At 49.3% G+C, this 12,671-nt stretch overlaps 1 protein-coding gene and 1 long non-coding RNA gene across 10 annotated transcripts in view; one reads left to right on the top strand and one right to left on the bottom strand.

The window, feature by feature from the left end:
• The first annotated feature begins 6,171 nt into the window (after positions 1-6,171).
• Positions 6,172-12,671, top strand: part of SMG7 (SMG7 nonsense mediated mRNA decay factor) — a 51,296-nt gene continuing 44,796 nt past the window's right edge. For 2 of the 9 annotated variants that reach the window (XM_068199516.1, XM_068199521.1), the window contains exon 1: positions 6,177-6,474. In XM_068199516.1, the coding sequence (XP_068055617.1) occupies positions 6,446-6,474 (29 nt within the window). In that variant the 5' untranslated portion in view covers positions 6,177-6,445. Of the gene's footprint in view, positions 6,475-12,067; positions 12,178-12,671 lie in introns of those variants that run through there. The other 7 variants (XM_068199514.1, XM_068199512.1, XM_068199520.1 and 4 more) reach the window with 7 other exon arrangements.
• LOC137479207 (uncharacterized) lies at positions 10,785-11,983 on the bottom strand. The gene is made up of 3 exons (XR_011002039.1): positions 11,766-11,983; positions 11,050-11,210; positions 10,785-10,960 (listed from the first exon to the last, which is right to left on the bottom strand). It is a non-coding gene; the product is annotated as an uncharacterized lncRNA (long non-coding RNA).

Below are 12,671 nucleotides of genomic sequence, written 5' to 3'. Positions count from 1 at the left end.
GCTGCGGGAGCCGGGCCGGGGCCGCCCCTCGCCAGCACGGGCCGGGGCGCGCCCCCCGCGGGGTCCTACACACGCGTGAGTGCGTGTACGCTCGTGTGCACACCCCACGGGCACACATCCATCCCCGCGGCGTGCAGAGGGGCACACGCCCCGGCACAGGTGCGCCCATGCACGCACACAGAGATGGGCACACATCCGCGTCCGCTCTATGTGCACTCACGCTCACACAGGCGCAGCAGGGACACACCGGCATCCCCAGGACTGAGGAGATGTAACGGGAGGTTTAGCCTGCAGATGAGGAGGCTAAGGGTGACCTTATCACGCCCTGCAACTCCCTGAAAGGAGGGTGTAACCAGGTGGGGGGTCAGTATTTTCTCCAGGCAACCAGCGACAGGACAAGGAGATATAATCCTAGGCCGACAGACATCAGGAGGAATTTCTTCACAGAAGGGGTGATTTAGACATTGGAATGGGCTGCCCAGAGAGGTGGTGGAGTCATCGTCCCTGGAGGTGTTTAAGGAAAGGATGGACGTGGCACTTAACGCCATGACATAGCTGACAAGGTGATGATCCGTCATAGATTGGACTCGATGACCTCAGAGGTCTTTTCCAGCCTAACTGATTCTGTGACCTGCACAGCTCAGTGCTCATGAGCAGCTACGTGTGTTCCCCCTGCTGCTCAGGTGGTCCCAGCCTGGGACCTGCATAAGTGTCCCAGCTGCTCCAGCCCCAGCACAACATTGCTGCAGCACCCTTTTCTGGGGTTCTACAAGGAAAATAACTTGTGGGGCTTCAGCTTCACCCAACACATCCACATCATTGCCTGAAAGAGACCAACATTAAATAGATGCTTATGCATTCACCAAAAACTAGTCTTTACTGCAAAGTAAACTAGTAGCAGACTACCCAACTGTCTAATTCTCTAAATGTCTCATTTTTAGGACTGCAGCATTGCTGTTTTCCACTAAAGAAGCTCCTTGCCCTGAGCAAGGGCCAGCAGAGCCCTCTCTGCCTACAGCCACTAAGAAGAGCTGCATGCAGCTGCCTTCAGTCCCTTCCCAAAGGCTGTCCTGGCCTTATCTCTGGCTCCTATACACAGATTTTCCTCTCAGCAGGGAGTTTTTTGCCACTAACAGGTCTCCCTTGCTACCTTCATCTGTCGTCCTCCTTTGTCCTTAAGAGGACACTACCCAGACGTTAATTTCTGCCTTCTCATGGCAGAGGCTTTTAGCCCTACACAGAGCACTGTGCTATGTTTGTCCTCGTCCTGCTAAGATTAATTATTTACAGTCTTTTACTCAAAAACTTTTTCCCTCTCAGCTCAGCCAGGTGCTGGTATACTCATCAGCCTGAGTGATATGATGGAGCAAGACCACTAGGGAATGAACCCAAGATGATGCTGAATCTGTTTGTTCAGGGAACCCTTCAATCCTTGTTGTGGAGGCCCTGGCTGCACTCACACTCGCAGGAGCACACACTGATAGCAAGGGGTGGTCTGTCACTCTGGGGTTATATTTCTATCTATTTCTGTCTCATCTCTGGGGTTTTATTTCTATCCTGATTTTTATTTCAGACTCAGCTGGTGTTGAGGAAGAGAGATGCTGAGACAGGCGGTGTGCTCTGCTCCTTGTTTCCCTGCTCTGTCTTCTTACTGGCTCTGTATGGACATATGATGATTCAATGGGATCAGATTTTGGGGTTGTGTTGGGCTTTTTACTCTGCTGCTCCTCCAAGCTTACTCTGAAAAAGAGAGACTCATGACTTTAGGAAAAAGAAGTGTCTCTGCAGTTTACCACTGGTACTGTGCACAGCATAACTCTACCTTTAAAACCACAGGTCTTGCCATCAGGAAAATGAGTGCTCCTCTCCTGCCCATTCCTACTAAGGATGGTGTCCTACCCACTTCCCTTGGAGGTGGTACAACTGCCCTGATATGAAATATGGGGACATGCCTATTACAAGAATATTCTGATTCCTTTTAAACAGAAGAGGCTGAAGTTGAGGTGAGACAGCTGAATTTTTTGTTAATCCTGACACCATTCCCTAATAATTTTGCATAGGAAATTTTGCAATAGGGGAGCATGTTTTCCCTTCTGTAGCTTATACAACCTGCAGCTGTAGGAGTATCAAGTGCTGCTGTTGCAGAAGGCACAAGTGGACAAAACTGTGGGTGGCCAAGTTCTCCCACTGCCTGGTGATGCCAAACACATCCCACTGGTCCTGACAGCTCCTGCCATGCAGCTGAATCTCTTTGCCTGCTTTGTTTCACACCAGGTTTTGACCTTAAACACCAGTGAAAGATCAAGATCACCTGTCCAGATGTAGGTTACACACTGCCTGGCCATGGTGGGGACGAGGTCTGGCCAACACTGCCAGGCCGTGGTGAGGATGAAGTCTGAGTAGCCCTGTCTGTAGCTCTTCCCTGGCTTTCCTGCTGCCTGCTGGATGGTGAGTGATGTGGTGAATCAGCTGTCACTTAGCAACGCTGCTGGCTGGGGAGCAGTGGCAGGTTTTGGTGCGGGAGCGATGCCTGCAAGGCTGTGCCGTGGTTATTTCACCTTTTCCCCCCTCAGTGTTCTCCAACTCAGCATGTATTTTCTTTAACTTGCTGCTTTTCCTAGACATGTGGGTGCAGGTTTCCCATGGCTGAAGACAACAGCCCCAGCTGCAGGAGCCAGATGTTCCCTGCATGGTTGTCTTAAATGACCTTGAAGCAATCTCTTCTGTTGCCCTATTTGTTAAGGACCATCTGGGGATGGTCCTTGCTTACATCTTAGAGGTGTTTTGAGGATAAACACATCCAAGGTCTGTGAAATGCTGAGCTGAGCTGGTGACAGAGGCACTCGAAGGATGTAAAATGGATTCACATTTGGGATTACAAGACCTTCCCTCTGGAGAGCAGAGCAGCTTCACTCCTTGGCATTTTGGCTGCATTATAGCTGAAGGCTGGGATTATTCAATGGGTTCACAGCGTCTCTAGTCTACCCTCCTTCTCTGGGGACCAAATCCTTTCCCATGCTCTGATATTAATAAAATGATAGACTACAATTATTGACCCATAAATAACAAAGTTGATAATGCAAGTTGACCCCTATGAGAAATCTGATTTTTTTATCACAAATCTCTCGGAACAAAAGTAAGGGGAGATTGACTTGGGGGTCCCCCTTAAATAGAAGGAAATTATCCCTTTGCTGTGTGCAACAAGAGGTTTGAATTAGAATTTCATAAGAAATAGAGCAATGCAATCAGCAGCAATATCAAGCCGTCAAAAATGTTATGTGGGACAATCTGATGGAAATCTGGAGTTGTGAGAACCTTCTAAGAGTCAAGAAGAGATGGTGTGGGAGATAAATTCATGTACATGCTGTCCTAATGGACAGATCTATTTCAACAGTGCAGAAACTCAGGGGGAAGCAAAAGACCCCACAGATCAGAGAAAATGCCCTGATAAACAAGGAAAAATCTGCAAAGATTGTGACATCCTTTGCTTCTTTGTCTGGAAGATATTGAAGAGGAGTGAGAAAAGGTGAAGGGAGACTTTGTGACTGGGCAGGCTGTCCTCATGGACCACAGGTTTCTCCATGCAGCTGCCCTTAGGTGTAGCTCTGCTTGGCAATTTATATTGGCATTAAGCAAGTTAAATAACACTGGCAATGACACCCAACAGATTCTCTTGAAAATATCCATGGCTGCCTGTTCCCTACTGTGCAAGATTCAGAAGTCAGTTCTGCCCCATGGGAACCTCTGTGGTCTTTTGGAGTGGCTCTGAAAGTGGTTTGGACCCAGACAAGACTAAACAAGACAGCCTCTGAATTGATGCTGCTGCTCTTTCTTTGTGCCTGACCCAGCACAAGTGTGATGCCTCCAGGGAGCACTTTGTGGTCTCCTGGATGAGAACTGTGCTCATCAAGAATGGATACAAAAATTGGGATTGTTCACCTGGAGAAGAGAAGGTTTTGAGGTGACCTAATTGTGACCTCCAAGTAGCTGAAAGGAACTGACTGGAAAGATGGAGAGGGACTTTGGACAGGGGCCTGGAGCAACAGGACAAGGGGGAATGCCTTTATTCATACTGACAGAGGACAGGGTTAGATGGGATATCAGGAAGAAATTCTTTCCCGTGAGGGTGGTGTGACACTGCCATAGGTTCTCATAGAGGTTGTGGCTGCCCCATCCCTGGAAGTGTTCCAGGCTATGCTGGATGGGGCTTGGAGCAAACTGGGATAATGGAAGGTGTCCCTGCCCATGGTAGAGGGGTTGGAATGAGATGAGCTCTAGCAGTTTGAAGCCATTCCCCCTTGTCCTGTCACTCCAGGCCCTTGTCCAGAGCCCCTCTCCATCTTTTTTGTTGGCCCCTTCAGGTACAGGAAGGCCACAGGTGCAAGATGGAGCATGCTGGATGAGGAGCAGAAGGATAAGGCTCCCAGTCATACAGATTGCCCAGGGAAGGGGTCCTCAGACCCTTCACACAGCATGAAGGGTCTGGGGAGAGTCCTGGACAATGTGCCCTGAGAGATGCAGCTTCTAAGAGTGGCATTTGTGCATAGATCCAGGACATAACATCTCCGAGTAGAAACTCAGCTCGGTCAGCACAGGACACGCTCCGGGCAGGCAGGAGCAGCCCCAGTTTGCCCAGTGCTGAACCAGTTTGCTCCTGCTCTGCAGCTGAGAGGCTGGAGGGATGGAGCTGAGCCCTGGTGCCTGCTGCAGCACCTGCCTGAGGGGCTGCACAGGATTCCAAGGGAGGTTTCCCATGGCTCGCTGCCCGGCCCTGGTTGCTCTGAAACCAGGAAAACCATTCTGCAGCCTTGCAAGGCTCCTGTTTGAACACGTGGGGCCCTGAAAAATAATTTCCTTAAACGCATTACTTTTTCAACCTGAAAAAATGTGGGGGATTTATTTTCAAAACATGATCTTTCATTTTGTCCTCAGGTCACTTACAGACTCAAATGACACAACTTGTATTAGCCAGCCACCTTGTGCTCATCTGATCCCAAATTTTCCTCTGCCTCATTTCTTCAGGCTGGCTCATTTGCTCAAATGGACACTGAACTCAGTGGGATTTTTCCTGCCATTAAAAAATTTGGAGCACAAATCAAGCCACCAAGTCAGCATGGGAGGTGGGACCACATGGGATAAATAGTGGAAATACTGTAAATATTGAGCTGTGGTAGAATGTTGCACCCAGGTGCAAGATTACTGCCGGATGTGCCCATGTCCTGGCTCCATGCTGAGGTGACCCTACCTGGAGCACTATGTCCAGCTCCAGAGTCCCCAGCACAGGAAGAACATGGAGCTGTTGGAACGAGTCCAGACAAGGCCACCAAGATGATGAGAGGGAAGGAGCAGCTTTGTTATGAGGAAAGGCTGGGAGAATTGGGGTTGTTCAGCCTGGAGAAATTAAACTTCAGTATGACCTAATTGTCTCAGGACAGGAGAGACCTGGAGCTCCGGGAGCAGGTCCAGCAGAGGCTGAGGAGATGAGGAAGGGCGTGGAGCAGCTCTCTTGAGGGACCTGCGGCTGTTCAGCCTCAAGAGCAGACCCAGCTGAGAGGGGCCCTCATCCCTGTCTGTTCATGTCTGCAGGGAGGGCTCAGAGCAAGGACCTGGCTCTGCTCCCTGGGGCCCAGCAATGGGACGAGAGAGCATGGGCAGAAATGGATGCCCAGAAGTTCCACCTGAACATGACGAAGAACTTCTTTCCTGTGCAGTGACTGAGCACTGGAACAGAGACCAGAGAGGCTGTGCAGTCTCTCTCACTGAGGATATTCCAGACCTGTCGGGACACAATTCTGTGCCACGTGCTCTGGGATGACCCTGCTCGAGCAGGGAGGGGGGACCCGATGACCCACTGTGGTGCCTTCCACCCTGCCCCATTCTGTGTTTCTGTAATTCTGTGACTGGGCATTGCCAGCGCCATGGGCCTCTCGGCAAGCCGCCCCTCCGAGGGCCGAGGGGAGATGTGACAAAGCCGGCTGTGGCGGCGCGGGTCGGGCCGCGGCTGCAGGCCCCGGGATGCGCCGCGGTTGCCATGGCGACGCCCCACCGCCCCCTCGGTTGCCATGGCAGTGGGCGGGGGAAGGGTTTGCCGGTGGCGCCGCCGGAAGTGCTGGCGGGGGCGGGGTCCGGCCCGGAAGCGCGGCCGGCGCGGCGGGAGGGCCGCAGCGGCTGAGCGGCGCGGGAGAGCGGCGAGCGGACGCCGCCGGTGCCGGAGCGGCGAAGCCGGGGCCGCCCGGGCCGCCGAGGGGCCGGAGCGGCGGGGCCGGCGGGGCGCGGGCGGTCCTGCTCGACCGGAGCGCAGAGCGGGGACACCCCGCCCCTTCCTCCCCGCGGGCCCTGCACGGGAAGATGGCGGCGGCGGGAGGCGGCGGCGGCGGTGGCGCGGGGGCGGCGGGCCGGCCCGGGCTGTGAGAGCCGCGGCGGGACGGGCGGCGAGCGGCGGAGGATGAGCCTGCTGTGCGCGCAGTATCTCCGGTGAGTATCTCCGGAGCGCGGCGGGCGGGCGAGGCCGCGGCGGGGCGGCCCAGGAACGGCGGGGAGCGGGCGGACTTGGAGCCCTCGGGCCTCGCCGCGGCAGCGAGGGGCGCCGGGCCCTGAGCGGGCCGTGCCCGGGCCGGTGTGCGGGACCCGGCCGCCGCGCTCCCGAGCCCCGCGGGCGGCCGGGCTTGGCTGCCGCATGGCCCCGGGCTCGCCAGCAAGGTCACGCCGGTGCCTTGGAGCCGCGGGGTGGGTAGGAGAGTCCGCCGGCTTCCCTGCTGGAATTCTCCATCGCTTCCCAAGGAGGTGGCAGGGCAGCCCAGCGCTGCGGAGCGACTGCGAAGTTTGACCCCGGCTGTGGAGCGGGAGCAGTGCTCGCAGCCCCGGGAGGTGCTCTGGGAGAACGGGAGTAGCAGGAGTCGTGTCTCAGCCCTCGCCATCAGCTGGAAGTCCTCAGTCACGGCTGACACAGCCGGTCCGTGCCGGGGACGGTCAGCTGAGGGCTTGGGAGAGGAGTGAGGCTGCCAGGGCTGTGCTTTGAAACGGAGCCGTTCCTGAGTCCCTCAAACCGAGAGCTCAAGATAGCTCACGTTGATACGAGCAGCACTTTGATAGGCTTTGGGGTGAACTTACCGTTTGGCTGAACTTATACCCAAATGCTCGTTCTCTAGTGGTTTAGGAAAGCAGCGTGGTGGGCTACAAATGGCTTTTCAGTAGCTGTAAAGTACTAACTGACCAGGTTGATCGTGTTGTGTCACCCCTGATGCTTCCAGAACACCTCATGGAGAAGGAGGAGGTATGCCAAAAGGGCATGCATATTCCTTCTGAGGAGTTCAGGGCTTGGGAAGGATTTAGAAGGAGTGAATTCAGTGACGATTTTACATTTCAAAAGCACTTTCTCTACAAAGTTCTGAAACACTTCAGCAGTCTCTCTATGCTGGTTCTCCAAATTCCTCCCTTCCTCCTCATCTTGTCTTTTACCTCTGCTTCCTTCTATTATCCCAGATCCTACCTCAAGTTGATTTCTTCAAAAAAGAAAAAAATGTAATCTTTTTTATCTAATAGTGAGTTTATGACCTTTTGCTCTTCCAGGTGAGTACACCTATGCTGTTGTGAAACTTCTTCATTCTTTCTTTCCTCTTACATTATGACAAAACTTTTAAATGCTTTATTATTAGCAATCTTCTACCAGCAAAAGACTTGCTTTTTTATTGTAGGATGTGTCTCAATACTATTGTAACATCCTGCTTCCTGCTCCTTCTTGTGACTGCACTGTCCTTTGGCTACTTTGGGTTCTGTGAGGCTGTACCGTGTTACACATGTCCCTGCTCCTGTCACCTTCCTGCACCACCAGGCTCTTCCTTAGGATTTTGCTGTGCCAAGCTGGAAATCCTTCCTGCAAACTGTGGGCAGGAATCACCAGTTTCTCCTCTCTTTGTTCCTCCCACACTTCAGCTCATCCTGGGTTGTTCCTGCTTTTTCCTGACTGCTTTGTTTATATTGTGCCAAAGCAACAGGACTGAAGCATGTATGTACATAACTAATGTGTCACAGTCAGTGTCTCTGTCACCAAAAATCTCATCTCTTCCTAAAACAACAGGCCAGTTCCCATTCTAAACTTTTCAAGCATTCTGTAGTCCATCATCTTTCTTCTGCCTCTAAAGACCATTTGGGTTTGTTCTCTGTGTAGAAGATATGCTCGGGGAAGGTTTCCTTGAAAAGCTGTGAAATGCTTTTTGCATCCACACAACGTACATTTAAATTGTTTGATTTGCATAGGGCAGAAATGCAGCTGCAGATTACTGCAGCCCAAGCTCATAAAGGGAACTGGGAATTAAGCCTCAGACTCTCGGAGCCAGTTCTGTTAGTCCTCTGTCTTAAGGAGGAGAGCATCCTCCTTTTTACTGTGGCAGGACAGGCTCCATCCAACTGTAATGAAGAAGGAATAGACCAAAGTGTAACAATGTGAGAGGGCAGCTTAATAAAACATTGTGCCAAATGAAGACATGAGGCAAATAATCTCTGCTGTCTTCATTGTCTTAACACTAAGGAGGGACAGAAAAGTTTCTGCAAGAAGTCATTTTTCTGTGTATTTGGATTTTAGACAGAAATGAGACAGTTTCTAAGGTGAGCATGTAACGATTGAATATCTAGTGAAATAATGACTCTGCAAGAATCAAGCTGTTGAAAAGATGAACGGGGAAGAATGGACTTTTAGCTGGACTACCTTAACTTTTCCACTTCTGGGTTCTTGCTTTCTGTATGTGTGTGAATCAGCTGTTTTAAAATGCTGTCCTTGAAGGACTGTGCCTCTTCAATCAACCTGTGAGAACTGAGGAACACATGAGCCCCCTACAGAAGTCTTCCAGGCAGAGCAAATAAGGTCAGGCTTCATGTACTGAGTCTTTGAAAAGTTGCAGGAGAGTCAGATTTTAAGTCATCTTCCTATGTTGCAATAGATTTTTGGGAATTTTGCTTTCCCAGTTTTATCCTTTTCAAAGTCACCTGTCAAGAGTATTAGAGTGTGTGCTCTCCCATCTAGTTTCCTACATACTTCTCTGGAGTCATTGTTTGAGTCACTTCTCAAAGACTTGCACTGAGTCTGGTTAGGTGAGTAGACCTTTCAGAGGGTTCTTTTAGGAGACAAGAACCTAAAAGATATTTTAGGAAACAGGGGCACTGTTCAAGTCTCCCTGTTCAGGTGAATCTATTCATCACAACTGCCTGAAAATTTGTATCCGTGCTATTTGTGCTGCTTGGGGAATCTACAAGTACCCCCCAGAAATCAAATTACTCTCACGGGGCACTTGTCTTAAAGAAGACATTTCATGTGTCCTGCTAGATATAAAAGAAGTCACTTTTAAGCAAAATATCACTGATAGGATTTCTGACACAACAGCACAGAAACTTCTGAGCACATCCATTTTATAAGCCAGTGCTGAGCTTTAGTCCATGTTTATTCACTTTAGAGAAATGATCTTCAATGCCAATTTTATATGTTAATGTTCAAAAAAGAGTTAACTAGGATTCAGAAGTTTAGCAGTTTGACATATGATTGTCTCAATTGCATTTCAAAAAGATGTGAGCTCAGTTACCAATTAAATGTGGCATTGCTCTGGTAAACTGTGGCTTTTAGCACAAGCACAAATGTAGAATAAAAAGTGCTTGAATTACAGGGCTTGAACGCTGCTTAGAAATTCCAGTGCTGATGAACCAGTAGGTAGTTTCCTGTAGCCTTATGGTGAGGCTATGACCAAATTCATTTAAAGGTTTGACTGCTTTAATAATTCAAATTGTGAGTCTCTTTCTCAAAGACTCATCAGTAGCTCCATTAACTTCTGCATCTGCTGTGTCTCTTCATGGTTACTCCTTTGCTGTCTGGCAGCCTGTGACACACCTCTTTGCAGTGTTTCTTCACCCTTAAAGGAGAAGGGTAGAGAAGAGGTAATTGCAGTCTGTGTGTGAGCATGTTCTGGTGATGATTCCTGGTCAGGGTGATGTAGAGGTGATGGAAAGGTACCAGCCAGCTTACTGTGCTGGAAAGGTACCAACCAGAATACTGTTTGAGTGAGTCTCAGCAAGACTAAGTCAGTTATTAATTATCTTGGGAGTGTATGAAGGAAAAAAGTTACTCTTAATAGAGAACCCTGTGTCCCTGCAGTGGACTTCTTGGAGTTGGCAGGATCACAAGGCTGGAGGAGAGGCCTCATGAGGCTCCTGTCCAGCCTCCTGCTCACAACAGGGACAGCTCTGGGCTCAGACCAAGTGCCCAGGGCTTGAAAACCTCCAGGGATGGAGACATTTTAGCCTTTTGGGGCAGCTTGAATATCCTTATGGTGGAAAACATTTTCTGTACATCCAGTCTGAACCTCTCCTGTTTTATGCCCATTGTTTCTTGTGCTCCCACACAAAGAGCCTGGATCTATCTTCTCAATCCCCTCCCTGGAGGCATGTGGCAGCTGTGGGTGCCCTGGAGCCTTCCCTACCTCAGACTGACCTAGACTGGCTCCCACAGCCTCTCCTCCAGTCCCAAATGCAAGTGCTCCAGCCCTGACTGCTCTGGAGGCCTTGCTCCAGTTGTTCCACACCTTTCTTGATTTGTCTTGGTATCTGAACAAGACCAAATCAGTCTTGGAAGGTATTCCCTCCAGCTTTTTGTTTTCTGAGATGATTAATGCTACTTTCATACAGTGTGTACTCTTGAATTTTAAGCAGGGGAGATGTAGTGGGGCCTTCTTTAGCCTTCCAGGAGACACCTCATAGTGTGATCTTTTCTTTGGGGGAACATAAAGTCTTCCTTCTAGTTTTTTCTCTTTTTTTCCTCTATACGAGATGTCTCTACCACTTGATAACTAGAATTTCTGCCAATATTTAATATGAGCAACACTTCTTATTCTTCTTTGAGGGTGAGAGTAATGATTTAAAAAGTTAAAGATTGATGATGCTGCTATTTACTTAGGATCAAAAAGCTTTTTGTGGTGACCTATGAAGTAAAAAGACTCACAATCAAAAAAGTGTCAAGCAGTTCCCTGCTGAGCTTTCTGCTGAAGGAAAGAGCCCGAAGACACACACTATACTCCTCAGGTGTCTGGGTAGCAATTACTTGTTCCCATTTTCCTATCATGGGCATCCAAATTACTGAGCATCCTCCAGTCACCCAGGGACAGCTTGTGCTAAAGTCACTGTCACACCTGTGATTTTTTTTTTTTTTTTTGTTTTTCAAACCTAGATTTCTAAAGAAACAAGGCTTGTTCAAGTGTGCTGAAGTTGGTTGCTGCCATTATAACTTTGTGAAAGTTAGCTGGTTAGGTGATCATGTCTGGGTGATCCAAATGAGAATGCTCGGTGAGAGAGAAGCAGGCAGAGCCCAGCTGGGGTGAAGCAGCACTTCCATAACTTCCCCTCAGCTGTGGTGTGCTCGTTCCTGTGCTGGGGTTTGAGCATGCTCCTCAGTAGGGAGGTGGCAGCAGGGATGGGAGTGCCTGTGCAGGTTAGCAGGTGCTGGGCATATTTTCCTGCTGGAGGGACTGGCAGGAAGGTGAACATGTGCCAGAGAGTAGAGGGCTGCAGTAACTAGAGAACGTGACTTGCTTGGCACCTGGCAAAAGCTTGGCCATACAGACCAAGGGCGGGTTTTAAACCTGAACAGCTCGTGATGGAAGTTTCTCACTCTCCCTCACCCTCAACCCCGATGTGATGGCATAAGTTTATAAGTTTATGGCCAAGTCTAAAGTAAGCTGAACTAGGGAACCACACTAGGTTAAAACTGCTTTAGTTTTGTTTTTTACCCATGGGGTTTGGTCCAAGTGGGTTTCCTGATCCCATTCATCGTGTTACTACAGATGTGCTGACAAAAAGGGTGAAGTTGTGTGCAACAGGATTGAAGCACTAATGGTTAAGAGTGGGGTGGGACTGCTGCTTGGAGTGATAGTGCTCATTATCAGTAAAGTGCTCACTGACCCACAACCCTAGTAACTAGTGTCCTGTTTCCTAGAATATAGCTGTAGCTATATACAGAATATCATCCATATAGAATGTACCTGGTATCACTGTCGACAAACCATACCCCTGTTTCCAGTCTGAACGGAGAGTTTCCCCTTGCTGCAGAGCACAGTGTATGCTCTTACTGCACTTTCTTTGTGCTCTGCTGTGAGGTTACTTGCACCACAGTGTTCCAGTGACCTAGAAGTGCAGGTTAGTGTAAGTAAAGTTACAGCTGTATTTATTTATTTAATTATTTATTTAATGGCAGGGATGATTCCTGTAGCAATTAGTTCTTGTTCTAACCTGCATATTCCAATGTAGTTTGATCTTTATTGGAAAAGAGAAAGTTCTGTTGTGGCAGTAAAACCGGGTGATGCTTGTCTGGCATGTTAATGAGGGAGGGCACCAAAGCATTTTGAGAAGGCTGCCCCCATGCCTGAGTATGAGGGGTTTTTCCCTCAGTTTCTTCGTTTCAGTGCATAGTAAGAAGGTACATTTTCTTGGTGAATTAGCTGTTTTATTTAAATATTCAGTGTAAAGTATGCTGTGGTATTCTGGGCACTTGTAAAATCTGTTTCTTCTGTCCTAAGAAGTCGTTACAAGTAACCATAGCTTGATCCAGTGAGATGATTTTGGCCTCTAAATAAGCTGATCTGGGTACTGAATTGTATCACAAACTTTAAAGTTAAACAACTTAAATCTGTTTAAAT

This window comes from Anomalospiza imberbis, chromosome 9 (genome assembly GCF_031753505.1).
Source record: "Anomalospiza imberbis isolate Cuckoo-Finch-1a 21T00152 chromosome 9, ASM3175350v1, whole genome shotgun sequence".
Classification (NCBI taxonomy): domain Eukaryota; kingdom Metazoa; phylum Chordata; class Aves; order Passeriformes; family Viduidae; genus Anomalospiza; species Anomalospiza imberbis.
This window is presented reverse-complemented; position numbering and strand designations above follow the sequence as displayed.